Source organism: Astatotilapia calliptera, chromosome 11 (genome assembly GCF_900246225.1).
Source record: "Astatotilapia calliptera chromosome 11, fAstCal1.2, whole genome shotgun sequence".
Lineage (NCBI taxonomy): Eukaryota > Metazoa > Chordata > Actinopteri > Cichliformes > Cichlidae > Astatotilapia > Astatotilapia calliptera.
In genome coordinates this window covers 7,924,703-7,950,988 of record NC_039312.1, presented here as the reverse complement: position 1 = coordinate 7,950,988, position 26,286 = coordinate 7,924,703, and the positions used below count along the sequence as shown (strand labels likewise).

Genomic DNA, 26,286 nt, shown 5'->3' with positions numbered 1-26,286 from the left:
CCTGGATCTTGGGGAAAACTTGGATCAACTTAGTTTTCTCCTGAGTTGGGAAACTTTGACAAAATAAAGATTTATAGCTTTGCTTGATCCATTTCTCTGTGATATTACGAACAAATAAAGCACCTCGGAGACAGTTGCTGTTGTTTCATCTGATCTAACTGGCAGCAGTCCACTTTTAGGCAGACTTGTGTTTGTTTTTTCTCTAAGCCAGGCTATCTTTGGCTTATATACACCTCTTAAAGACTTCTGTACTGTGTGTATGCCCATAGGAGGAGAGTGATACTGATACAGTTTTACCGTATCAGGAAAGGATCATCTTCTTTCCCTAGCTGGCATTATACACACTGGATGATACAGGCTGGTGTAAATCCCCATTTATTGCTAATCCCAAAAGTACCACACGCATTGTGAATGGCTATTAAGTTTCTCTAATTACTGCTCAATTGGTAAAAGCTTCCTTTCTATATTGCAGTTAAATGACTGTTGATATCAGAGATTGCTGTTGCATCGATAACATCTGATGAACTGATATTTAGCGCTATTCCCTCCTTCTTTGGATGCATTCAGCCTGAGAGCACTGCTGGATTTAATTCCACAGCAATTAAAGCACTGATTAGAGATATTTTCTCTATTTGCATGGAAACTGAATTCTCATTAACAATTTGCGAGTTTACACACCAGTGCACTGTGGGTTATTTTTAAAAACATAAAATTCACGGCAGATCTGTAGCATGTTGATGAAATATTAATGTGGGAGGTCAGTCATGCACAGTGGCGCAGAGGGGACGCCTCTCCAATCGAGAGCAGCTAAAATTGCTTCCTGAAAAGTAATTGAACACGATTACACTCAATAATTAGGTTGGTAAACACGGTATTCCTTGAGTGTATGATACAGTGCAGGCTGGTGATTGCGATATCCCACCAGGGCTCCAAAATTATGTTTTTCACTGTTGATTATATCTGTAATTTCCAGTTAGATTTTGTACCTCCCCGTGTCTGTTGTTTCAGATACCTCCAGCTCTGGTGCATTTCCTACCTTTGTGAATGTGCGCTCCACCCTAATGAGCTGCACCTGTGTTTAATTGCTCCCCCTCAGTGTATTCAAGCCGTTTCCATCTTCCTCTGCCAGACAGCGTTAGAGCAATGTGTCAAGTGTCCAGTAATCCCTTTATTGTGTCAATCGGCCTGTGTGTGTCTGGCTTTGTTTCTGACACTCATTCTCATTTTGTTAGCTGTGTTGGACCAGTCGCTCGCAGACTAAACCCCTCAAGTAAAAGCTGCCCTTTTGAACTTACACCTAGCATCTGTAGGTAGTGGTAGAGGAAAAAAGCTGTAGATGGAAATTATTCAATATATTGCTTCAGCTATAATCCTGAACTGTTTCATAATCTGTTTTTAGTGCAAATACGCTTAGTTAAGAAGCTTCAGAGAACTTTATATACAGTATTATGTTATGTTATTTTAGAAACCTGTCAAAAACCTTTTAAAACAAAAAAATTCCTGAATTCATGTTGTTATAGCCACATTTGAGCTGGCATACTGGAGTTCTCTGAGAAGTCAGAAATTAATCAAGCATAATATTCAGCTGCAAGTAAAGATTTTCATTTGAAATCTTAATAAAAATAATAATAATGTGCTTTATTATTTAATCTATCTGCCGTTTTGTAAAGCAGTCAATTTGAATATTCATGGATGACAACAATAATTATATTATAGCATTAAAATTATTATTTTGATTAATGAGCTTGCACATACTGATCATTACAGAAACAGAAAAAACATTCTAGTAATTAATAATGCTGTTAATTTAGGGCAACTATGACATCAGTTAGTTGAATACTGTACTTTACTAATTAGCAGGTTGAGGTGATGATGTAAAGACATTTTGAGTAAACATACGTTGGAAGCACAGCTGCTTTAGTTTCAGTGTTACTTTCTTTGCGTTGCTCTTGCTCGCTAGCTAGCTTACTCTTATGATTTATGTTAACAGCAATTTTTCAGTTTTTTCTTTTACTATGAGCCAAAATGTCAGCTGTGAAAAACCAAGCGTATTCTGACTCAGTGTTTTGGATTGTAAATCTTTCCATTACAGTCAGAGTGTTGTTGGATGCAGTCTGTAGCGTAGCGTTTGAACACACAAGCCAACTCTCGATCCACATTTGTAGCAGCTCTGCAGAGCCTTTAACGTTTAAAAATATTACAATATGGTGCACACTCTAATATAAATGATGTACATTAGTCTGTCAAGCGGTATCAAACTGAGCATTAATATTTTAAAAGTATTAAAGAACTGAGTCCAGAAAAAAAAAAGAAATAGGAAAAAAAAGAACAAATCCCTGTCAGCATTAAGTTCACTGGCTTAAGTGTACTAAGACAGCTGAGAAGTGCTGCTACTGATCCTGCAACAGTTTCCTGGACTCTTTTACTAAATGCCCGCATCATTATACTGTATTTGCTGCATAGTCTGACAGATACACCTGCTGTGTTTCTCAAATCACGTTCTTTCTTACACACAAGTTAAGCGCTTAAGAGCCTTCACACAATCCAGTACTGCTACGTGAGGTGCTCTACAAGTATCTGTATGGTGCACTCATAGTGAACAAATATCACAAGAGTGACTACGCAGTGGAAAGAGGGAAAGGGAACGGGCACATCATCAGCTGATGATGCAGATGCTAGGTGCTTTTACACTGTTTAGGTGCTTACAGTACTGTGCAAAAGTCTTGAGCTACCCCTTTCTAATTTCTTTAGTTGAATCTACAAAAAACAAACAAGATGACACAGTTCAGTGGCCATAAAATATGCACCAATTTTGCACCAAAGAGATAATTCCCATAGACCTATTACCTAAAAACTGACATATAATCAGGATGGTGTGCAATGTGTCCTAAAAAACAAAAATTGAGGGAACTGGAGACGTGGTGGACAGAAGAACTGGCAAGCCTAAAAAACTATCTACAGCAGATGAACAGTATCTCGAAGTCCTTAAAAAATAAAAAATAAAAAAAAAATCTGAGCATGCATCTGGCCTTCAATTCATCCATCTACTGTTCATCAAATCCTCATCAAAATGGTCTCGATGGAAGGATGGCTGTCAAGAAGGAGAGGAAACAGGAAAAGGCTAAGGTATGCCAAATTACACAAGTATTGGACTGAAAATCGGTGGAAACAGGTTTTATGGAACGATGAATCTAAATTTACAATTTTTGTCTCAAGTAGTCATCATTACAGTGGGGAAAATGAACAGGCTTCATGGCTTTATGGTAGTTTCACTGTTTAATGGACAGAATATCAAACAATAATCCAGAAAAAGCACAATAAAATTATAAACTGATTTGCATATCAGTTAATAAAATAAGTATTTGATACCAAAGTAGAAACCTTTGTTGGCAAACACAGTGGTAAGACATTTCTTTTAGTTGGTTACCAGGTTTACACAGATCTCAGGAAGGATTTTGGCCTACTACTCCTCACAGAAACCCTCAAAGTCCTTTAGGTTTCTTGGCTGCTTCTTGTTAACTCCAAGCTTCAGCTCCCTCCACAGATTTTGTTTAATAGGATGGAGGTCTGGGGACTGGCTAGGCCAGTTGTTGCCTTGGTGGTATGTTTTGAGTTACTGTTATGGTGTAAGACCAATCCATGACTCATCTTCACTGTTCTAGCAAACAGAAAGAGGTTCCCATCTAAGATTTTTACAGTACATGGCCCCGTCCTTTAGCCCTTCAGTGCTGTGAGGTTGTCCTGTTCCCTTAACAGAAAAACAGCTTCAAAGCATAATGTTTCCACAATCGCTTCTACAATTGTTTCCATGACAGCTCTTTGGTCTTGTCCATTCCACACGTGTGCTTTGCAGGGAGTGCAGAATTATTAGGCAAATGAGTATTTTGTCCACATCATCCTCTTCATGCATGTTGTCTTACTCCAAGCTGTATAGGCTCGAAAGCCTACTATCAATTAAGCATATTAGGTGATGTGCATCTCTGTAATGAGAAGGGGTGTGGTCTAATGACATCAACACCCTATATCAGGTGTGCATAATTATTAGGCAATGTCCTTTCCTTTGGCAAAATGGGTCAAAAGAAGGACTTGACAGGCTCAGAAAAGTCAAAAATAGTGAGATATCTTGCAGAGGGATGCAGCAGTCTCAAAATTGCAAAGCTTCTGAAGCGTGATCATCGAACAATCAAGCGTTTCATTCAAAATAGTCAACAGGGTCGCAAGAAGCGACCCTGTTGTTTTATTTATATTTTGATATTGCTAGGGATGATGCAATGATCGGGGACCATTCTTAATTTCGTTGTTCTCATGACAATGACAATAAAGTTTCTGATTCTGATTCTGATTCTGAAAAACCAAGGTGCAAAATAACTGCCCATGAACTGAGAAAAGTCAAGCGTGCAGCTGCCAAGATGCCACTTGCCACCAGTTTGGCCATATTTCAGAGCTGCAACATCACTGGAGTGCCCAAAAGCACAAGGTGTGCAATACTCAGAGACATGGCCAAGGTAAGAAAGGCTGAAAGACGACCACCACTGAACAAGACACACAAGCTGAAACGTCAAGACTGGGCCAAGAAATATCTCAAGACTGGTTTTTCTAAGGTTTTATGGACTGATGAAATGAGAGTGAGTCTTGATGGGCCAGATGGATGGGCCCGTGGCTGGATTGGTAAAGGGCAGAGAGCTCCAGTCCGACTCAGACGCCAGCAAGGTGGAGGTGGAGTACTGGTTTGGGCTGGTATCATCAAAGATGAGCTTGTGGGGCCTTTTCGGGTTGAGGATGGAGTCAAGCTCAACTCCCAGTCCTACTGCCAGTTCTGGAAGACACCTTCTTCAAGCAGTGGTACAGGAAGAAGTCTGCATCCTTCAAGAAAAACGTGATTTTCATGCAGGACAATGCTCCATCACACGCATCCAAGTACTCCACAGCGTGGCTGGCAAGAAAGGGTATAAAAGAAGAAAAACTAATGACATGGCCTCCTTGTTCACCTGATCTGAACCCCATTGAGAACCTGTGGTCCATCATCAAATGTGAGATTTACAAGGAGGGAAAACAGTACACCTCTCTGAACAGTGTCTGGGAGGCTGTGGTTGCTGCTGCACGCAATGTTGATGGTGAACAGATCAAAACACTGACAGAATCCATGGATGGCAGGCTTTTGAGTGTCCTTGCAAAGAAAGGTGGCTATATTGGTCGCTGATTTGTTTTTGTTTTGTTTTTGAATGTCAGAGATGTATATTTGTGAATGTGAAGATGTTATATTGGTTTCACTGGTAAAAATAAATAATTGAAATGGGTATATATTTGTTTTTTTGTTAAGTTGCCTAATAATTCTGCACAGTAATAGTCACCTGCACACACAGATATCCCCCTAAAATAGCTAAAACTAAAAACAAACTAAAAACTACTTCCAAAAACATTCAGCTTTGATATTAATGAGTTTTTTGGGTTCATTGAGAACATGGTTGTTGTTCAATAATAAAATTATTCCTCAAAAATACAACTTGCCTAATAATTCTGCACTCCCTGTACATCATCTGGAAACCTCTATAAAAATTCATGTTAACACTGGTAGGCATTGCTGAAACAAAAAGATGTGAACAAAAGACATAATTGTCTTAAAATGGATTTGATGAAATGTGGGGAAAAGCATAACTAGCAGTCAGGTTCTGCAAATCAAGCACTTGGATGTCTGATCATCAGTAAGTGTGTGCAGAAAAAAAATCCAAGAGCTTCATTTCAGACTCTACAGGCCTTAGTTAGCATGTTAAATGTTAAAATTCACGATAATAATAAACTGTATTTGTTTGTGCTTTTCAAACCACTCAGGGTCACCCTTCAGTACAAAATTAACAAGAACATTATTAAAAGAGATTTCAAATCCAGGAAGAATAAGATTGTAAAACATATAAAACAAGATGCTTGTGAGTGATACTCTGATGGAAAAAGATGGGATTTGAACTGTGTCAGAGATTGTAGTGGACAAAGGTGAAGTGGTAATAAGTTCCAAAGATGAGGTGCAGCTCAGGTAAAGCTTGTCAAGCTTGTTAGACTTATACAAACTCTTTTTTTGCCTTAAATACTGTATATCCATGTACATTTGCACATTTCAATACATTTCACATTTTCCTAGCAAAAAATAAAGAATGAGGGACGGCTCGAGATTTTTTCCACAGTATTTATTGTATTCATGCGAAAGTGTAGCAAAAACATAAGGCCAAAGGCACAAATGCTTGCAGATCTTAATAAATGTTTTTGGTGAAAGTGGCATTTCTAGTAGTACACAGTGTGATGTTGCTTTGAGACAACATTACAAATCTTAAAAGTCATGTGTAGGGATGGGTACCGGTGTCCGGTGACATAAACGGTAGTAACCAGACTGAAAAGCAGCGCACATTTCGGTGCTTTATTTCGGTGCTTTTTTTTCCTGAGCTGTGATACACTTCTAGTCAATCATTTTACGTTTCCGAGGATAGTAGGCGGGGCCAGGTACGTACGTTCTGTTAGAGCAGAGCTACAGATTAAAAATGCCCAAGGCGAAGCGGTCAAAAGTCTGGCTGTACTTCACAGCAAAATATGCAAACTCAGCAGCCTGCAACAAGTGCTTTAAGGTGATATTGTGATACTGTCAAAGGAGGTAACACCAAGAATCCGATTAAACAGCTGGCGACGCATAGCGTTCTTTTTAAAAGCCGAGAAATGTGCCGTATTTGATAGCTTGCTGCGAGACCTCACACCGTGCACGTCGGGTGGGTTGCCAGTTATCGGACCTGGAGCAACATCCCCCAAAAACCCGAAGAATAGAGTCCTGGCCCCTAGCCCTGCCAGTGTAGCAGAAATGATGACGGATGATGATGCAGCAGCCGTTCTTCTCTGCGTGAGTAGCTTAATGTTGTTCATGTGTAATTTACGTTGAGTAGGCTAACCACGTTACATTAATGCAGGTAAGGTGAACTAGCAAACATCATCATAGCTACATGCGGCTGTCTTCTTGTTTGATGGCAGATACTCCCTTCACCCTGGCCAAAAAGGCTAAAATGACCAAAGAAAAAGTGGGAAACAGTTAAACATGAGAGGTTTTTGGACAAAGTTTGTGTTTTTTCCATTGTTTAAGCACTGCTTCCAGCCAAGAGTGATACCATATATGCCCCATAGCTGCAGAAAAGGCACACATTGTTATCTTTTTACAAAAAAAAAACAGCTGAACATGAGAGGTTTTTGGACAAAGTTTGTGTTCTCCATTCTTTAAGCACCGGTTCGAGCACCGTTTAAGCACCGGCACCGTTTCAAAAGTACCGATTTGGCACCGGTATCGGATAAAACCTAAACGATACCCATCCCTAGTCATGTGCTACATAAGTAAGTACTGAGTGTAACACAACTTTAAGTCAGCATGAGTTGTACAATTTGTGGAAACTTCACTGTGAATTCAGTTTGACTCTGTAGAAAATTTCTGATAATCAAATCTGAACTTTCTCAATACTGTATTTAAATTCAGGTGGCAAAAAGATCAAGTAAAAAAAAGTTTAAGTTTACAAAGATGTCACTGACTGATTTAATTAAACCAAATTATAATATAAGTTGGTTGTTTTCCTTCTAAAAGTTCATGAACTCCAAACCTCTCTGGCACTGTGAGAAGAAACTCTGGCCAACATGCAAGCATCCTCAAGGAAACCACATGACAAGCCTGAAAACTATGCAAGACGTCTTCTGACAACTACCACTGAGGGGATGAGTGCTTGGACATGTGTGGGCCAAAAAAGAGACAGCAGATGGATGAAGTGCAAGACTTTCACCTCTCCAGGAGCCAGACACGGACAACAGGCTTCTATGACTATGTTACATATTTGGAATAAACCTCCTTTTTTCTGCTTGCTGATACATTACCCTCTGGCTATGTTTCTGTTTTGGTATTTACAGTCCAGTTGAGCATTGTAAGGCCTGATCCCGCTGTCAGCATCAACTACAGACCAGCTGGTATCACAGAGCCCTAAAAGTGCTGGATCTCATATACTGTGAATGCTGTACATGAAACCAGGGTGATGTAGCTCTGAACAACTGGGGGAAGACATGCATGGTTTTATGAAGACACATAAAACTAAACAGAGAAATGCAGCTGGACATTAAGGCGCTGTGCAAAGCTGGAAATGGACCATAAAAAACGTTCTCAGTAAACACGCCTCTGTTTTCACTTTCTTTTGTATGGTATTATTTATCTAACTCATTTAACTGAATGCAAACTTTGATTTTCATATTAAAGAAACTACAAAGAAATGCCATGAATATTAATGAATCTATGTATATTTCCTCAAAACTTATTTAGTGTATTAGAGCATATTTTCGTGATGACAGCGGAGTGATTATGCAGCTGTTTTACTGTTTTATCTTTGCAGATCTCATCCATTGTGCCTTTTTTATTTAGATGTTCACTTTCAGAATTGTATTTTACACCCCATTAAATTAAAACGTCCACCCCTATGTACCTATGTACTGTATTTCAGACTGTAGTTAACCAAATGCATGCAATAGACAGTACACTACACTCTACATTTCCAACAACCAACAAATCAGGCAGCGTAACACAAACCAGCAAAGCTGAACATCATGTCAGTATCTTACCCTTGATCCTGGGGGACCATCTCTACCAGGTGAGCCAGGACCTCCGGGAACTCCCTGAGAAAAACACAAACACAGGGGTTTGAATTACTGTGGCAATACAGACTGACTGAGGATTTATGCTTCAGTGAGAAAACTACGCCATAGCTACGTAGCAACCACTAACAAATCTGAAACCCTACGGTCCAAACTGATGCTAACCTGCCTAAAACCTTAACCACACGGCATGTCGCGCAGCTTTTCAGCACTGTCAATGTCCAGCTACTTTTTTACACCAGGTTTTGAATTTACCAGTGACAACTTATTTCAATATAAGAAATAATAACAGCATTAATGTAAGAACTCACGAATGTCGGCATAATCATGGAGTGATTTTGTTAAAACTGTGGGAATGGATGTGAAGGAACGGACAAATAAATGGAAGAACTTGAGGAACACAGATGTCTGTCCCTGAAAAAAACTAATCACAACAAAGAGCAAGGGCCCAGGAGGGAAAGATGTTCCAGCTTTTTATTTGTTTCTATCAGATGGTGTTAGGATTAAAATTATTTAAGCTGTTTTTTATATGCACATTGTGATGGGATCATTAAAGAGTTGGAGCTCCATGTTTTGAAGGTCGGAAGCTTCATTCAGTGCTATGACTGAATTGAAATATTGTGATTGACGTAGAGTCCAGAGGGTTTTTTCGCAGCATGCTTACACATCATAACTAGCTAACACTCAGGATGATATTTACTGGGCCAAGGGAGTCTGAACAGAATATCCCGAACTTAGATAATAAATAGAATCAGTAAGAGATTTATAATCAAGGCTACGCAGGGAGGTGTTTTCTTTTTCTGTTTCTGTTATTCCAGGAAGGAGCAGATACGAGGTCGGAGAGAAGACTCGTAGGGAAACAGCCGGACCACCACATCGCTTCCGGAAGAATACTTGTTTTTGTTGGGGTATAAAACTGCACGGCTCCATCCGGGGTCATACTTTCTGTGAAGACAGATGGCTGATTTCACAGAGAGGTCCAGTGCTGTAACTTGTAATTTCAACTGCTGAAGCATATTAAATCTTTTTAAACAACAGACATTCTCCAGTACTTCCTGGAGACTGAACACGACACTTGCTCCATGCATAAATCAGACATGACATGACCGAACGGTAATTAACACATAATGCACAACGCAGATTCATAAATGCCAGTGACATCATCGGCAGCTTGTGTAGGTTGCATCATTGTCCATCAGCAGGAATCTCATCATAATTAGGAAAATGTATTTGTAGTATTTCCATGCAGTCATCTTGGTTGTTGCTGACCTGATATGAGCAGGAAACCAAAGGACTTAAATCAGCCTTCAAAATCAGATTTTCTTTAAAATTGTGAATTCATTTAATTTCTTTCTTCTTCTTCTTTTTGCACCATCGCAGCCCAGTGAATTTTTAAAAAGTGTTTTAGCTGCCGAATCACGTACAGTATATCAAGGAAAGTCTTTATCCATAAATGTCTCATAATAATTAAAATACGCACAGACGTGCTACTAAAGGTCAGAACAGCTGAGGATTTGCTATCTTGCTCAACAATGCTTTGACGGCAGTGGACATAAATCTGATTTATAAAAAGGACCAGCTTTTAACCCTCTGGGCACAGACAGTCTTCATATCAGCAGTCGACCCCGCCGCTCCATCTCCTGCCCCATTTCCCCTTCATCCGCCTCTCCGCAGGTCAATGCACACACAGCCAATTCCAAAATGCAGCCACGGACTGCGTGCTGAGGTGATTTATCTCCGCACTTCAGTATTAGTGGAGGGCTCATAAAACAGGACAGTTAACACTGTTAAAGGTTCTACAAATTACAGGACGGGGTCGCGGAGGACAGGCCTCATATGATTAACGATGTGCCGCCGTTCAGATGTTGCCTGATGTGCACTCTCCCATGACATCTGCAATAATACCTCCCCTGCAACTTTCACTCAGATATCGACAAACTTCAAGAAACACGTGGAGCGGAGAGGCAAACCTCCACGTCTGCACAAAACACAAAGACTGATGAAACCATTGTTGACATTAAAGATGAAGTTAGTAAAGCGAACTGCAAAAGAAAAATAATTATAGCAAAAAAAATGTTATGAAAGTATCGTGGCTCTATGTAAAATGTAAATAAAAATAATAATTCAATAATTTAAACACTACATCCACAAACACTACATATTAAATGTTAAATAAAAAGTGCGCTGCATCACCTTTTCTTTCAAAAAAGCGATAAGACTAATTTCTCATTTATTTCTCGCTTTATAGTAAAATGATTTCAGCTGCTCGACACTTCTGAGTTTCTTTTATGGTAAATATGCCAAAATATGTGCGTGACACGTCCAGTTTAGCAGCTGTACTGTTTTACTATCACGCCCCGCTGTCATAAGCTGTACATGTGTCCTGCGATCTCCTGCTTTCATAAGCCAAACCTTTCCTCAAAACTATATTATTATATTAAATTTGCAGTCTAGATGGTCCACATCCTCTTTAGCTCGGAGGATGAGACATTCTTTACTTCAAGGAAGAATTCAACATTTTCAAACTTGAAACCACAGGACAGTTTTCCACTTTACCTCAGTCTCTGAAATTAGCTCAGGCACAGTAACATTTCTAAATGTTATTTCAATACATTTTTTGCTCTGCATGATCGAGTTTCAGCTTGCATTTGTGGATAGTGATTAACTCTGTTCTCGGACAGGCTTTAGGATGTCCTCCTGACCACATGCAGTGATTTCCAGGACAGAACTGTGCTGTGTTTATAATACAACACTGTCTGAGGCCATGAAGATCACAGCTGTTTATTACTGGCTTTAATTTAATCTTTTAAAGATATCATATACTGTGCAAGATAAAATACTCAAACTGCAAATTTAGATTGCTCTGTTTTACTGATGGGGCACCGCCCTCCTCCGCCCTTATAATAATGCCACTATTTAACCCAATTAGCTCTGAGTTAATACACCATGTGGGTTTTTTTTTGTAGAGAACTAGAGAGTTTTTCAAGTATTTATTTTTATTATTATTTTGCTTTTGTCTTGACTTTCCTTTGAAGGAGTTCCCTGTATAACATTCAAATTGAGCATACGTGCTGAAAACACATAAAATGTCAGTTTCAACATTAAATAGGCTGTTTTTGTATTATTACATTTAATATAGAGTTTAATTAATTTGGATATAATGGTATTGCATACTTATTCATATTTTCCATTGTCCCATTTAGTTTTTTTGGTTTCTTTTTTTGGAGATCAGTTGAAGAAATCTTTCAGTCAAGTCAAACTTGGAACAATTTTCTGAACTTCTCTACCTGTACCGATTTTTTTTAACCACTTTTAAGAAAAAAAGCTTCAAGTTTCAGTTATAGTCTAACTATAAAATATTCAGTGTTTGATCATAAAATATTAAAATATTCTTTTGTTTCTTGATAAATGCTGCATAATTCACAACACCCTGAGAATAAAATGAACAGGCAGGCCAAAGAAATTAATAATTGGAGTGTGCGAGTGATTCTGATTCAATACATTAGCCTCGGGATTTACACACACACGGAAATGCACAGCTGTAAATTTCCATGGTGTCCGGCAGATAAAGGACTGAGATGAGGGGGTCATGTGGGGCAACCGTATATATCCGCACAAGATCAAGAATGAGACCAATTTGAAATTATTGCCTATACCAAAACAACCCGCATCCCTCTCTCAGACAAAACCAAAATTATTAGTCGATAACAAAACCTCACATGCGCGCGATAAACAAAATGAAAGCGAGAGATGAGAGAGACGGCTACGCACACAAACACACAGTCGCCGCTCTTCAATGCAGCTGCATTTTTCATTGTCAAATTGAAACAGAGGTGGAGGGGATGCTGACGACAAGGTTACATTGTATTTACTGCAGGAAGAAACAGAGCGAGGGCGAGAGGGAGAGAGAGAGACTGAGGTAATTGATGCTTTAGAGTTGTGATACTCTCTGTGGTCCCTCGTATATTACAACAGGGCCCTGGAAGCTACATTATTCCCCCACTGAGCCACACACACACCCATTCATATTCCTTGCTGTGACAAAACACATTATTACTCAGTAACATAGTGCAGCACAGGGCAGCACTGCCAGCTTTTATTAATAGGGCTATGCAGGCACAGAGATCGCTAGATAGTGCCGCATCGAGGACTGCTGAAGCTCTCCGTGAGCTCGTTGGGAGACTAGTTGTTCTCGCCTCCTGAGAGTGGCTAACGTTTCGCTGCGCTTCTGAAAATGAAACTAATAGAAACAAACATTTTTTGGGGGGACAAATAGAAAACATTTTCAAATTCTTTCAGAAAATGAAAATTTGCAATTTGTTGGGCATTGAAATGCAGGTGAATTAAAATTGTCACAATCAGCAGGGCTGGCTGCGTGTAGAGTGAAACGTGGACCCAAATGCAGACGAAACAAAACGTGCAACGTGACTTGAATAACCAAAAATGAGCCGTTTATTGAGCTGGCAAAATAACTGCAAACAAAAGGCAAAAGGCAAGACATGAGCCTAATGACAGGACAGGGGAAGTGAAACTAAATACAGTGAACCAAGAACACTCAACTCCTTCAAAATAAAACCGGAAACACTGAAACTAGACATGACAACACAAGTTTAACAGGCCTAACACGTGATGAACAATATAAGAACCCAAATACAGAAACCAAGGAAACAATAAATAATGACTGCCTTTAACCTCAACTAAAAGCTAAATAGGAATGACACATGAACTAATCACAAATCTAAAATGAGACAAATACAAAATGTACTCAGAGCGCTGGGTCGGAGACAATCCAGCACTCCCATTCAATCAAGCTTTATTATAAGTGCAAAATTAAAAAGAGTTCTTATGTTAAATATCCTGTTGTGTGCAAAGATGTCGAGTGCCATTAGCTTGACTACCCAGGCTTTACTTGACCACTGAGAATTATTAATTATTTATTATTTCATTCTTACAGTACCGAACAAAATCGGCTGATTCAACTGTCGAAGGAAACCATTAGAAAACGACCGTCCAAACATGGAGCCTGTGTGCTCTGCAGATCAATGTACGAGTGTGACACGATCAGGGGGAAGATGGGAACAGTGACTGTAACAAATTGTGCTCAGCGATGTAAAAAAAAAAAAAAAAATATAAGACTGCTCCTTTCTTTTTGCTCTGTGCTGAAGCCATCTCTCAAAATCAAAACCTTGGCACTGTCAGCTCGAGTGCAGCTGTTGTAATGAATTTAAGTTTAACTTTTATCAAATTATTCTCTGAAACGTTCTTATTCAATTCAATTCAATTCAATTTTATTTATATAGCGCCAAATCACAACAAAAGTCGCCTCAAGGCGCTTCATAGATGCTTATCCCCGTAAACGTCTGGAGATATGGTTTGCAAAGACACAAGACAGAAGGCCTCTAGATGTTAGTCCATGTGCTAATAAATGACACTCATATATTATATCAATACTCCATCTCAAATGCGTTGAAACACATTTTCTTTTCTTCAACCAAAGCTGATGCATCCAGATAAATACTACACGCCTGAAAGGGTTCTTGGCTACGGAGCCCCCCAGGGGACATGGGAGAAAAAAAAATTACGGAGGAAAAAAAAAAAAAATTAGGGAGAAAAAAAAAATTAAGACGGACTTTTGCGAGATCTCGCAAAAGTATTGCGAGCGCTCGCAAAAGTATTGCGAGCGCTCGCAAAAGTTTTAGCCGCATTCTTCGGAGGCCGCCAGCTCGAAACCGACCGGGAGGTCGAGGCACGATGTGCCGGGAAAGCGGTGTTCCTCCCGGCTGTAGTAGGTCTCGACTTCCCGTTAGCTTCGAGCTAGTGGCCGCCAGCTCGAAGCCGACCGGGAGGTCGAGGCACGATGTGCTGGGAAAGCGGTGTTCCTCTCGGCTGTAGTAGGTCTCAACCTCCCGTTAGCTTCGAGCTAGTGGGCGTCAGATCTCCAAAAACGTCGGAGCACTTTTGCAAATATGTGATGTCTTGTAAACCGAGCAGGTATCTGACGTTTACACAACTACATTCACGCCTCAAAATATCTTAAAAGTGTATTTTGTGACCCAGAAAGAGTAATATTACAACTAAGTAGCTGCCGCCATTGTTGGAGTTTTGCGAGATCTCGCAATACTTTTGCGAGATCTCGCAATACTTTTGCGAGCTCTCGCAAAAGTCCGTCTTAATTTTTTTTTTTCTCCCAAATTTTTTTTTCCTCCCTAATTTTTTTTTTCCCTCCGTAATTTTTTTTTCTCCCATGTCCCCTGGGGGGCTCCGTACTTGGCCACTTCAAATGTCAATGGATTTTCTCAGTCTCCCAGTCAGAAGCCTGCAGGCGTTATCTGTGTTCTTGTTCCAGTTCATAAGTTTAAAAACTAACCATTTCTACAACAGGCGGGCCTGCACAGAGCGGCGAGGATAGTGCTGCGTCAGGAGCTGCTTTAGCTCAGTGCGAACAAGTGTGAGGAAGTGAGACAGAACTTTTACGCCTTCCGTTTTCTTCGCTTTCAAACAAAGTAAATTCAGCAAACCTTCGTTCACTGAAATGCATGCACATCACCAGGTATTATTTTATTTATCAGCTAAAAACAGAAAAACAAACTTGAAAAAATTAGAAAAACGGTCTGTCAAGAAGCACTTCTACAACAGTGAAAGTCTCTGCAGACTCCTACAGGTAAGTGATTCATTTAATATTTAACCAGTCTAGCTGCAAAACAGCAGAGATTCAGACTCCAGCTCAGCTTACACACCCATTACTCACCCTCACAGTTGTTTTCACTTAATTAGCCTGATTAGCTCTGTTTTCAGGAGTGGTGCGTGTATATTACCTTTGCTGGGGAAATAAATCTGTTTACATAGTCACATTCTTAAGACTTATTTCCCTTTGGAGGCTAAATACCAAAGTCTTTATACCATAGCATTAAATTTTATGGTGCAAACTTGATCCAAGGTTGTAGTAGGGTGAGGTTTTTTTGGGGGGGCAGTAAAAGTAATGTCCTCTGAAGTGATGGAGACATTGTATATTAGTGGTTTGGGCCTATGACCTTCCACAATGACCTAACCTGAATCTGATTAAATAGAGATTTATTATAATACAGATACATTAAAAGAAGCACAAAAGTGACATATTCTTCCTTGAAAAATAAGTGTCTCCTGGTACACAGCTACTGAAACAATGACTGTGTCTTTGCTGATGTCCAGGGCTCCCAGTAGAACACCATTAAATTAATTCAGTATTACTTTGGATTGGTTCAGTGCAGAATAATCGAGACGCCTGTGATGATTATTCACATCTCACTGATTCCATTAGACTGCATCATGACCATGTGCATGTGTAGACTGCTAAAACACACCCCCACACACTAAAACCCACCAACCACTAGCATTAAGACCAGATCCTTCCAGTCCTGTAATTTGGATCTGACATGTTATTCCAGCCCATCCCACAGATGCTCAGCCTGACAGAGATCAGGGAAATAAGGTGGCCAAGTCGACACCCTACAGCTGTCAGGGTGTACCTCTGTAATGAAACTGGGGGTTATGTGTTTAGGTACAAGCAAAAGTAACATCCAGATAAAGTTTTCCAGCAGAATATTGCCCAGAGCCTCAAGCCATGCCTCGTCTACATGATGTCATCAGACCAGGCTAACCTTTTTTCCTTTGGACCACATTTGGCAGGTATTAAACCGGAAACACCCACAAGAGCAGCAAGTTCAGCCCTTGCCGTTACCCTGGCCCATGCACTGACCTCCTTGAGTTGCTGCTGTTCCCTGCCACACACTGTCCCATATAGTAATTTATAAGATCTGTTATTTATATTTAGTTATTTCAGTACTTAGGTTTACATTTATTTGAGTATTTATTAAATTTATTTCAGCTGTTTTACCTATTGTTCAGTAGAATGCTGCGTATACTGAGGCTTACTGTAAAGCACTGTTTCATTTGTATCATGTCACATATTTCAATGACAATTAAAGCTGAGTCTGAGGAAACGTTGCTGAGATCTTCACACTTGGACATTTATCTTTGTTTCAAAACATCACCTTCAAGAGCTGCTATAATGTGTCCACCTCCCTGTAGAAGGCCACTGTAACAAGTGAATCAGAGTTAATCACACTTCTCTCCCCCCTCCCTTCTCTCCCGCTCATTTACATAGTGTAATTATGAAATGATCAGGAGCAACACAACAACTGTGTCTACAACTGATCAAATGAAGCCACAGTAGTTCTAAACAAACCAATAATTTGCCCTGTCAGCACTGGCCTGGCAAACATGTCACCAATATTGGCTACACAGGCAAGTCATTTTGGATTTTTTTCAGTCCAGTGCATTTTATCTATCACATTAGATATGTACTGGTGAGCTAATCATTTTGGTAAAACATTTTATTTATCCCTAACTAAGTTATCTGCTACAGTTAATCAGAAATAACACACCGAGTCCATGTCAGCCTTAGTAAGAACGGCCGAAAGTATCAAGGAAACAAGAAAAATAATTGTAAAAAAATCAAATGAAAACACAGAAATATGCTTTTATAGAGTAACACGTCTCACTTCTGTGAGCGTACAGGTCCAGGGCACCTTTTATTAGATGTAGGATTCATTTCAATTCTGCACACGCGCACACACACACACACACACACACACACACACACACACACACACACACACACACACACACACACACACACACACACACACAGAGCTGGGTATACTTAGTAGTACTTAGCTCCTATAAGTAAGACAGAAACACAGGAGGAAAACATTGTATTTCAGGCAGGGTGGAAAGTAATTCCCTCTCCGTGTTGTACTTTGTAATGTAGGGAATCAGACAGTAAATGTAGGGCATCAGTAAACACACTTTACTGCTATGTTTTACAACATTGACCATTTTTGGGAAATGTTCTTACCATTGGTCCGGAAGGGCCGATCTCTCCTCTCTCTCCTTTCTCCCCAAGAGCTCCCTGTAAAACAAACAATGTCACTGCGGCTGGGCTGGACTCGTGGGCCTCGTGATAGCCACGGACTGGAAAAGCCAACATCAGTTATCTTAATAAGATGCCGGGCCATTTCTTTGGGCAAGATCCGAGAAATGTCTGGAAGTCTATTTGAGGCATATGTCAACATTTGTCAGTTCACAATGGCAGGTGGTAGACAGCTTAATATCAAGTGCAGTCATAATTGCACACATTTCTGAACTTGCTGAAGAAAGATGGGAACAAACTGCAAAAAGCACACGTCCAGTGACCGGTTATCATAATTCAGTGAAAGTGCTGCTTGAGAATGACAAAACTTGATATGTTACTTGATCCCAAAGTTTTATTTTTGTTATTACAGGAAGTTGTGCGAGTTTCAACGCTAAAGCAATTGTGGAAAAATCCACCTTTACGCCAGTAAAGTCTTACCGGAGGCCCCTGAATGGAGAGTCCGTTGGGTCCTTGAGGACCAGGTTGCCCTGGGGGTCCAGAAGGGCCAACTTCTCCTACGGGCCCTTGAGGTCCCTGTGAAAAACACCACGTGGAACCAAAGTAGCAACTTTAAGTTACATATAGTAACACAGATTGGTGAGAAAGATAAACCCTGTGGTTCTTTAGTCTGACCCCCTGAGGATAAAAATGTTTTTGTGACCTCCTCACTCTCCAGAATCTGGAATGGCAAAATTTAAGAGTGCAGAACACGACTGCATAGTCAGCAATAAAAAATGTCATTTAAAGGCACGACAGCCTTTTACATCAATTTAACCGTCGGTAGCATCTCCTGATGTGAGACTCTCTGTTGGAGAGATAAAGGAACTGGCCTGAACCGGGCTCAGAGGCTCATTTTCATAAACAAGGCTAAAAAGAGCGTGAGAGCTTTATAGCTTTACTAAATATAAAAACGGACACGATCGCTGCTTCTGTTCAGATCGTTCTACACATTTTTGATCAATTTAATCTCCAAAGAATGTTTAAGAGATTTTTTGTGCCAATTCAGCATGATGTCCATCAGGTTTAGATGGTTGCCATCCATCTGAAGTCAGGTCTTTGCAGCTCATTTCATTGGTGTATGTGGATTACAAACCGAGTTCACAAACAGGAGACAGAAAAGAGAAATTCCTACAAACCACGACTGATTTGCAGTATTTGTGGCTTGTTGGCCGAGCGGCAGCAGTAGCCAAAGTAATCGTTGCTCCAGCTGTATTTATTATTTTAAAGTTCAGCCTTAGAGGTTGTTGGGTCAGGGCTGCCTTATCCATGCACATGATCAAAATAAAGCATGGATCAGATATACATGAGTGGAAAGGAAATAAAAACAAACAGAGAGAAATGTTGTTGTTTTTTATCTCATATTTAACTTAATATTATTCTCATAAAAATATTGCACCAAAGTAAATCACTTTAAGGTTTATTTTGCAAAAAGAATAATTTATTTTGCGTTTTATCCACCGTTATCCTGTAATATGTAATTCACTAAAATGAATTAGTAGCACTGAATAAAGATGAGTTCAGGGAGGAGCATACTGATGACACAGATGTACGAATGGTGTAAGACTGATCGAGCAGGAATACGGTACTGTGGGAAAGTCTTCATCCACCAATCATTTCTTTATATTTTGCCAGAAAAACAGGGAAAAAGTGCAATAAGTTATTGAAACACATGCAAACATACATGTAAATACAGTATAGAAGGCAAAACTAGAGTTTGTAAAAATTCCTCTGAAAAAATAGCCCGCTCTCACTACCGAGGCCTAATATAATTTTGATTGGTCAAGTCCCACGGCGTTCCTAAGGAACGCGAAAGGTGACCGTCTGCTTATGCTACGTGCCGGGTTATGGATGAACTCCAGTAGAATGATCCTGTTGTAATACATGTTCCAGCCATGTACTCCAGCCCTAACCTTATCCCTAACCTTAACCAGCACTTAACAGCTCTCTAAGTCTCTAAGTCTAAACTTTAATAGTGTTTTCCAAAGTGATTTAAGTAAAATGAATGTACATGTGTGGATTCATTCCAAATGGTTCTCATGTTTCCTCATTTTTTCCGATCTCGTAATCTAGGGATGTGTTGGGTGCCCGGAAGTGTAACATATTGACGATTTGTCACCTAGCGTAAAATGTTATGCTTTGGGAGTGAGAATGTGTTGTGAAAAAATAGCACTTCAGTCTGGCTCCTTGGAAACAAAATCTGAAGAAATAAGGGGTGAATCGAGACCTTTGCACAGCACTGTATATTAATATCCTCTACTGTGTGTGTGTGTGTGTGTGTGTGTGTGCCTGCAGTACAGAAATCCACATCTCTCTTCATAGCTAACACAATGGACTACTTGCACTAGGTAGTCCATTGCACCCATGAAACACATCACATACAGTCATTACTGACTATATGATGTTTGGGTTTTTTTTTTGTGGGACACTTCATGTGTCGCACTTGACGTGCTGTCGCTGAGGTAAAAAAGTGGGACATATGGTTGCGATATACAACCTTATTTCCCTGACTGACAGTAGTGTGGTTTTCAACACAAGCTGCAGCACCAATGTCGCCTCCTTCAAAGAAGAAAAAGCGTCAGAACTTTTTTCTAAGATTAAATTTCACTCATGGGAGTTTTTGTTCAGAGAAATTTCCACCAGGATCAGGATCTGTAGCGACTGCTGCAGCTGGATGTTTAGTAAAAGTTTGGAACAGACGACCATACCAAAACCAGAGCAGATCCAAACATTACAGTCAGTCAGGATGGCTGCGAGTGGAGGTAAACTAGACAAGTGAGATATACCCTTGCAAATATCAGCTTCCTTTAAACTACGGGTATGTAACCTGAATGCTGTTGAAACTCTTTCAAAGTCCGATATTTTACACTTTCATCACTGAATGTGTCATTAAACAGAAGGCGATGGTTGCTTTGTTCTTGGACCCACTGGTGTGGACTACCACGTGCAGAATACCACACAAAAATAAACAAATGATCCGGGCATCCATTTAAATTTATTACACTGTGAGAGACAAACTCACTGGCTTTTGCAAACTGATCCACCTTCATTTCGTTCATGCAGACTTCAGTCTGACTGAACTGTGACAGGTGAAATCACAAGGCTCTACTAAAGGGGTCAGATGTCATCCAAGAAACATATTTCAAAGTTCAAGGCTCAATTTATCCCTCTGTAAAAATCACAGAAATTATGCCCATTTATGCTGGCTGCCGTACTCGCAGCCATTTCCCACCTGCTCCTTGCCACAACACACCAAAATTTCGTCTGGCAAAATCCAGTCTCAACATTATTTTTAACTCATGCAGCAATTCTGCTTTCCCACTGTGGAACATTTTTCATGCCTTAACCGTGTGAAATACAGTAAATGTTCAAGACTGTAGCAGGACAATAGTGTCCCAGAATTTAAGAGCATTTTACAAACCGTCACTCCTGGCTCGCCTCTGTCTCCTCTGGCTCCTCGTATGCCTGGACCACCCTGAAACAAACACCAGAGACACACGGTAATAACAGAAATAAGAAAAAAACATGGGCTGTAAGACTGTAAATGTATCAAGACTTCCACTAAAACATGGAAACTGGGGTTTATGTTTAAAAATATGCTAAACGTAGAACGCCACGTGTCTTTCATATGAATGGATTGTGAGGCTCATGGAGAGAAGCCAGCGCTGATCATAATGCTGTAAACTGCTCCTGTGAGCTCTACACTTTATTACGCTGCATCTGTGACTAACAGCGAGAATCTAAAGCCATAAACCTCGGGCTGACCCTTCTCGAGGTTTATCCAGGGACAGGCAACACACATCTGCTAATCATTGGCCCATTTGGGATATATCCCCTTCCTGTGTTTTCTTAACTAGGTCTGCCTTGGGAAGCTGGGGGCAACTAGGTAGTTCCTGAAGTATTTAACCAGACGAGACAAGGGTGGGAGGAATATGAGAAGAGACATGCAGATGTGGTAAAAACAAGAGGTCATTTTCTTTTCGATAATTTCTATCAATTGGAAGTCAACACCAATCAGTTTGCTTTAATTGGTAGACGTAGGATATATTGTCTCTTTTAGATGTAGTCAGTGCTCTCTGCAGGGATTCCTTATGTGTGTGCTGGTCTTGGATTATGTACTTAAACGTAAAGTGACAGAATTTACAGGCTCAATTAGTTAACAAAACCATAATCAAAGTTTAATAAAGGCGAATGTAACAGCAGATCAAGTTAACCAAATCAAAAGGGTTTTTTCCAGTGTGTTTTTAGTTTTCGATGTGGAGGAATACTCATTGTTAGACAGCCAAAGGTTTGCTCCTGGGCCACAACTCTATTAACAAAAAAACCTACAGACGACAGCCAATATCCCAACATGAAGCTTTGAACTGGCACATTCATTTTGTCAGGTAGGACAGGAATGATGACAATGACCAATGACCCCTAGAATTATTTTGAAATACTTTGAATCAATGGTGAAATGGGCCTATGACGACTGTGTCTTTGTAAAATCACATCAGGGGAAAAGTAGTACTTAAAATGACTGGGCCTGTTCATCAGTTCAAAAATGTATTTCTGTTGTTTTAATGGATTCTTCTAAACAATCAGAGCACTTGCTGGAGGCACGGAAAAACCTGCAGAGAAACTGAAATGAGCTTCCAACAGTAACAGCACATGTAATTACATTTGGATTTTTCCACGAGACTTTAATGAATGTGGAAAAAACGGAGCAATTATTGTTCAACTTAGCAATTTTATGCCGAAGGGAAATTTACATTTTTTAAATAATGCTTGGATCTCAAACAGCATGGGCACTATTCATTTTGAACAAACAGACATGGCAGGTTGAGCATGTCTTGCTTTCCTTATTTTAGATTGATTGTTGACTGACGTTCAGCGTTAAGTTGAGTCTGTGCCAAATCAGACGGCACAGATTGCAGTTCAGCTCCGCCAATCAATAGTATTTGAAATGCTGAAATGTGAAGAGGTCTGCTGCTGCGTGAGGCAGGAAAAGACGTACATCTGGCAGTGAATGCAAACATAAAAATTACTCTGAGGAAGAAAGGCTCAGCGTTGTTGTGAGTGATTACGTCCGTAGTCTGCACACTGGAAAAATACAGCAGACAAAAGTGCATTTTCTGCTTATTACAAAAACTTTCTTTCTGCTATTACAGTTTCTTATTTGGCTCCTTGTTTTTGTTTTCATGACATTACTGAAATTACCCATTTAATATTTTTCTACAATTATCCCAGTGTGCAAAATATTCAACTTCTAGGTGACCACTTTTAATCGCTAGCTAATTGCAATGGTTATTTGATGGTAGTCAACCTGTTTCTAACGACTGTGGTCCAACTTGGACTTATTACAGTCACTCTCAGACAGATTAGCAAAGTCTTGCAAATAATTAGCATCTAATTTATAAACACAGACTGATACAATCAGGGGCGATCGTGGCTCAAGAGTTGGGCGTTCGTCTTGTAATCGGAAGGTTGCCGGTTCGAGCCCCGGCTTGGACAGTCTCGGTCGTTGTGTCCTTGGGCAAGACACTTCACCCGTTGCCTACTGGTGATGGTCAGTGTCCGGCAGCCTCGCCTCTGTCAGTGCGCCCCAGGGCGGCTGTGGCTACACTGTAGCTTACCATCACCAGTGTGTGAATGGGTGGATGATTGTGTATAGTGTAAAGCACTTTGGGGTCCTTAGGACCCAGTAAAGCGCTTTACCATTTACAATCTACAGGCTCACTTGAAATCAGTCTAAGTAAGTCTGCCAGGATATGCAACATCTCTGCAAGAGAAGATTCGACTGGACTGGTTACCCACTGCCTGTATTCTGGTTTATAGCCCCAGTACAGTTGTGGTCAGAAGTTTACATCCACTCATTGTTGAGGATGAATGTCACAGTAATTTTAGTTTTTTAAGGAACTGTTCTTTTTACAGGGTGGAATGCACAGCATACATCTTTAATGAAATGCAATGAAATCACCATCCTGCAGCAACTACGTCACTATTTGAGGAGGAATTTCGGAACTTCTATTTCAAGTGTAAGAGGCTGTGGCTGGACTCTGAATGTAAGTAGTTACAGTGTTAATAATATGTTTAGTGTAAATGTATGTGTATGTAGATGGCAACAGATTTACGATGTTCACCAATTTAGACTAAATGTAACTGCCTACTTGATCCCATTTAATCGCAAACTGATGGCTGACAAACGCCATCTTACCACCTTTTTATTGCCATCTTTGTACCAAAGTCCCGTTTGGTGCTCGCTTGCTTTAGTAAGAAGCAACCGAGTGCCAGTGATTGCAGACCTGTTCCCCATCTTTAATGCAACCATTTCAAATGCAACTAGATTGCAAATTCATTTCACACAGTTGCATTAATTTTAGTTGAACTGTAATCTTCAACTACTGTGTCCCCCCCAATGTGACTGTAGTATTAGACGCTGTATCAGGTATCCATCTACCTGATACACGTTTATTTTACAGCTTTATTTGATTGAGCTTAACACCCCCCCCCCCCCTTTTTTTGAGAGAACAAAGTGTTAGCACTGCAACAACAGAAGAGTAAATCTGTTTTCACATACACGTGAACCGACCGTTATATCGTTTTTAACAAGGGGAGTTGTGATAATTTTTCATCCTTTCTCTAAATCCCAGTGACTACAGTGTGTAGTTTTAGCACAAAAGCAGCTATGATTTCGCCATCACGCCATTCATCTATTCCCATATCCTGCAGTTAAAATGTGATTTAAGAAGCCCATTCAATGTGGGCGAGAGTAACAGACACAGACAGAGCGACAGAAACAGTTACAGAGAGGCATAAAACGACAATAAAATGAGAGAAAGAGCCCCAAGCAGGAGGAGGAGGTAAAATAAATAAAACAGAGAAAAACAATGAAAAGTGAGAAGCTAAGGTATTTTCTATGCTATATTAATCTCTGGAAAACAGAAGAAGCAAAAGAGACTGTATATAGAAAACATGAAAGAAACACAGAGAACAATATGTAATCCTAAATATTACATGAGAAATTTCAATTCTTTGGTAGTTTCCCCATAAAATGTGAATATTTTATACAACATAGAGCTTTCCTCTGTTATAGAACTGGAGGTTTAACAAATCCAGAGGGAGAGAGCTGTGACCTGTGGATATAACCCTACCAATGAGAAAGCAGATCTGGCTCGTTGGACAAGGAAAAAAACATAGGGGGGAATTTTACTTGGCTGTGATAAATGGAGTCGCCCAATAATTACTTTCTCAAACTATACCAGTGTGGATCTACACCCCTCTCCTGCTCCGCTACCCAAAGGTGCCGACAAAGACAAAGAGAGAGAACTTAAGGAGCGATAGCGCAAATGAAAGTGGTGAAGAGAGAAAAAGAAGAATTTAGACAAAAAGTCTCGGGCTGCAAATTAGCTCATTTAGTCGCTCTCATCTCCCGACCTCATTCTGGTACAATCTGCGATTGCGTGAGAGGAATACAACTGTTTGGCATGTACACCCCAACTCTTTCTAACATTCAGCCACCCCAGAGAAAATGCCTCTAAGAAATGGAAAAGTGTCTAACCCAAAACACAGGGTAGACTCTAAAAGCACTTTTATCTACCCTTTTATCTACCCTTTGATATCATGTCCTTTTGTGTTGCTGGATATATTCACCCTGTTCCATCTAGAGTTTATTCACACTGTGATATATTACATATTTAGATGTCTTTTGCTCTGGTCTTTGTGATTTTGTCATAAACTATAGTTAGACTAAGCTTCTGTATCTGAACTGTGAAGCAGGAGGTAACAAATTTGATTGCAAAAGTATGATTATGCAGAAATCAATTAACCTTTCCCTGGTAAATTTAAGGTCTCAGTCCCAAAATTAACATCTTGCTGAATAGAAGTTCTATGTGGAGTAAAATCGACAATAACTTTAAGACTGGTCTTGAGAAAAGCACTGACCGTAACTAAAATTAATTCAGTCGAAGTATGTTCACATTGAAAATGTTGGATTGACTTTGACATTACGAGCAGTGTCCACTAATGACCATCCAAACACTTTTTCTTTACTTCTGTAGAATTTTCTAGTTGATGAGAGTCTTGAGAGACTAGATGAAGCGAATGAGTAACTGATCTAAAGAAAGAGTTCAATTGAGTTTCTAACAACACAAAGAAGGATAAAAAGCACAGAGAGCAGAGGAAACTTTTAAAGGATTGCCACATCGGAGTGATTTGTTCATAAAAGGCAGAGTATGAGCGTTTAAGTAACTACATTAAAGAGTAAATGTGTATAAATATCGTCTTACAGGTGGTCCAGATGGTCCTGGAGGTCCTTTACTGTCCTGAGAGCAGGTACAGGCATGAGGCATGGGAGGGCACTGCTCTTCAACTCTCTGAAAAGACAGTTCACAGAATGTGTGTGCAGTCTCTTTGGTCAATATTCAGGTCAGGCTTGAGCTGCACTAAAAACACACATAAACAGGCTTAGACTTTGCCGGAAAAAAACAGATAACACTTGTAATACATGCTATCGTTGGCCAGTTTGTCTTAGGTGTTTGGATCCGTGTTAAATTTACAGCCCAGTAAAACTAATATTTTTCATATTCCACAAATCTCATATCATACTTTGGAGTTCTTTGGACAAACCAGCTAAAATTGCATCTTTTTCTAACAGAAAAACATATCTTTCCTCTTAAAAAAGTCAAAAACAATGTATTTTCAGT

The 26,286-nt window shown here is 39.9% G+C and overlaps 1 protein-coding gene across 6 annotated transcripts in view; it reads right to left on the bottom strand.

The window, feature by feature from the left end:
• col14a1a (collagen, type XIV, alpha 1a) overlaps positions 1 to 26,286 on the bottom strand; it is a 172,395-nt gene that overhangs the window by 18,146 nt on the left and 127,963 nt on the right. For all 6 annotated transcript variants that reach the window (XM_026185062.1, XM_026185063.1, XM_026185064.1 and 3 more), the window contains 5 exons: positions 25,870 to 25,956; positions 21,024 to 21,077; positions 18,044 to 18,139; positions 17,549 to 17,602; positions 8,620 to 8,673 (listed from right to left, as the gene is read on the bottom strand). In XM_026185062.1, coding sequence (XP_026040847.1) covers positions 8,620 to 8,673; positions 17,549 to 17,602; positions 18,044 to 18,139; positions 21,024 to 21,077; positions 25,870 to 25,956 — 345 coding nt within the window. The remainder of the gene's footprint in view (positions 1 to 8,619; positions 8,674 to 17,548; positions 17,603 to 18,043; positions 18,140 to 21,023; positions 21,078 to 25,869; positions 25,957 to 26,286) is intronic.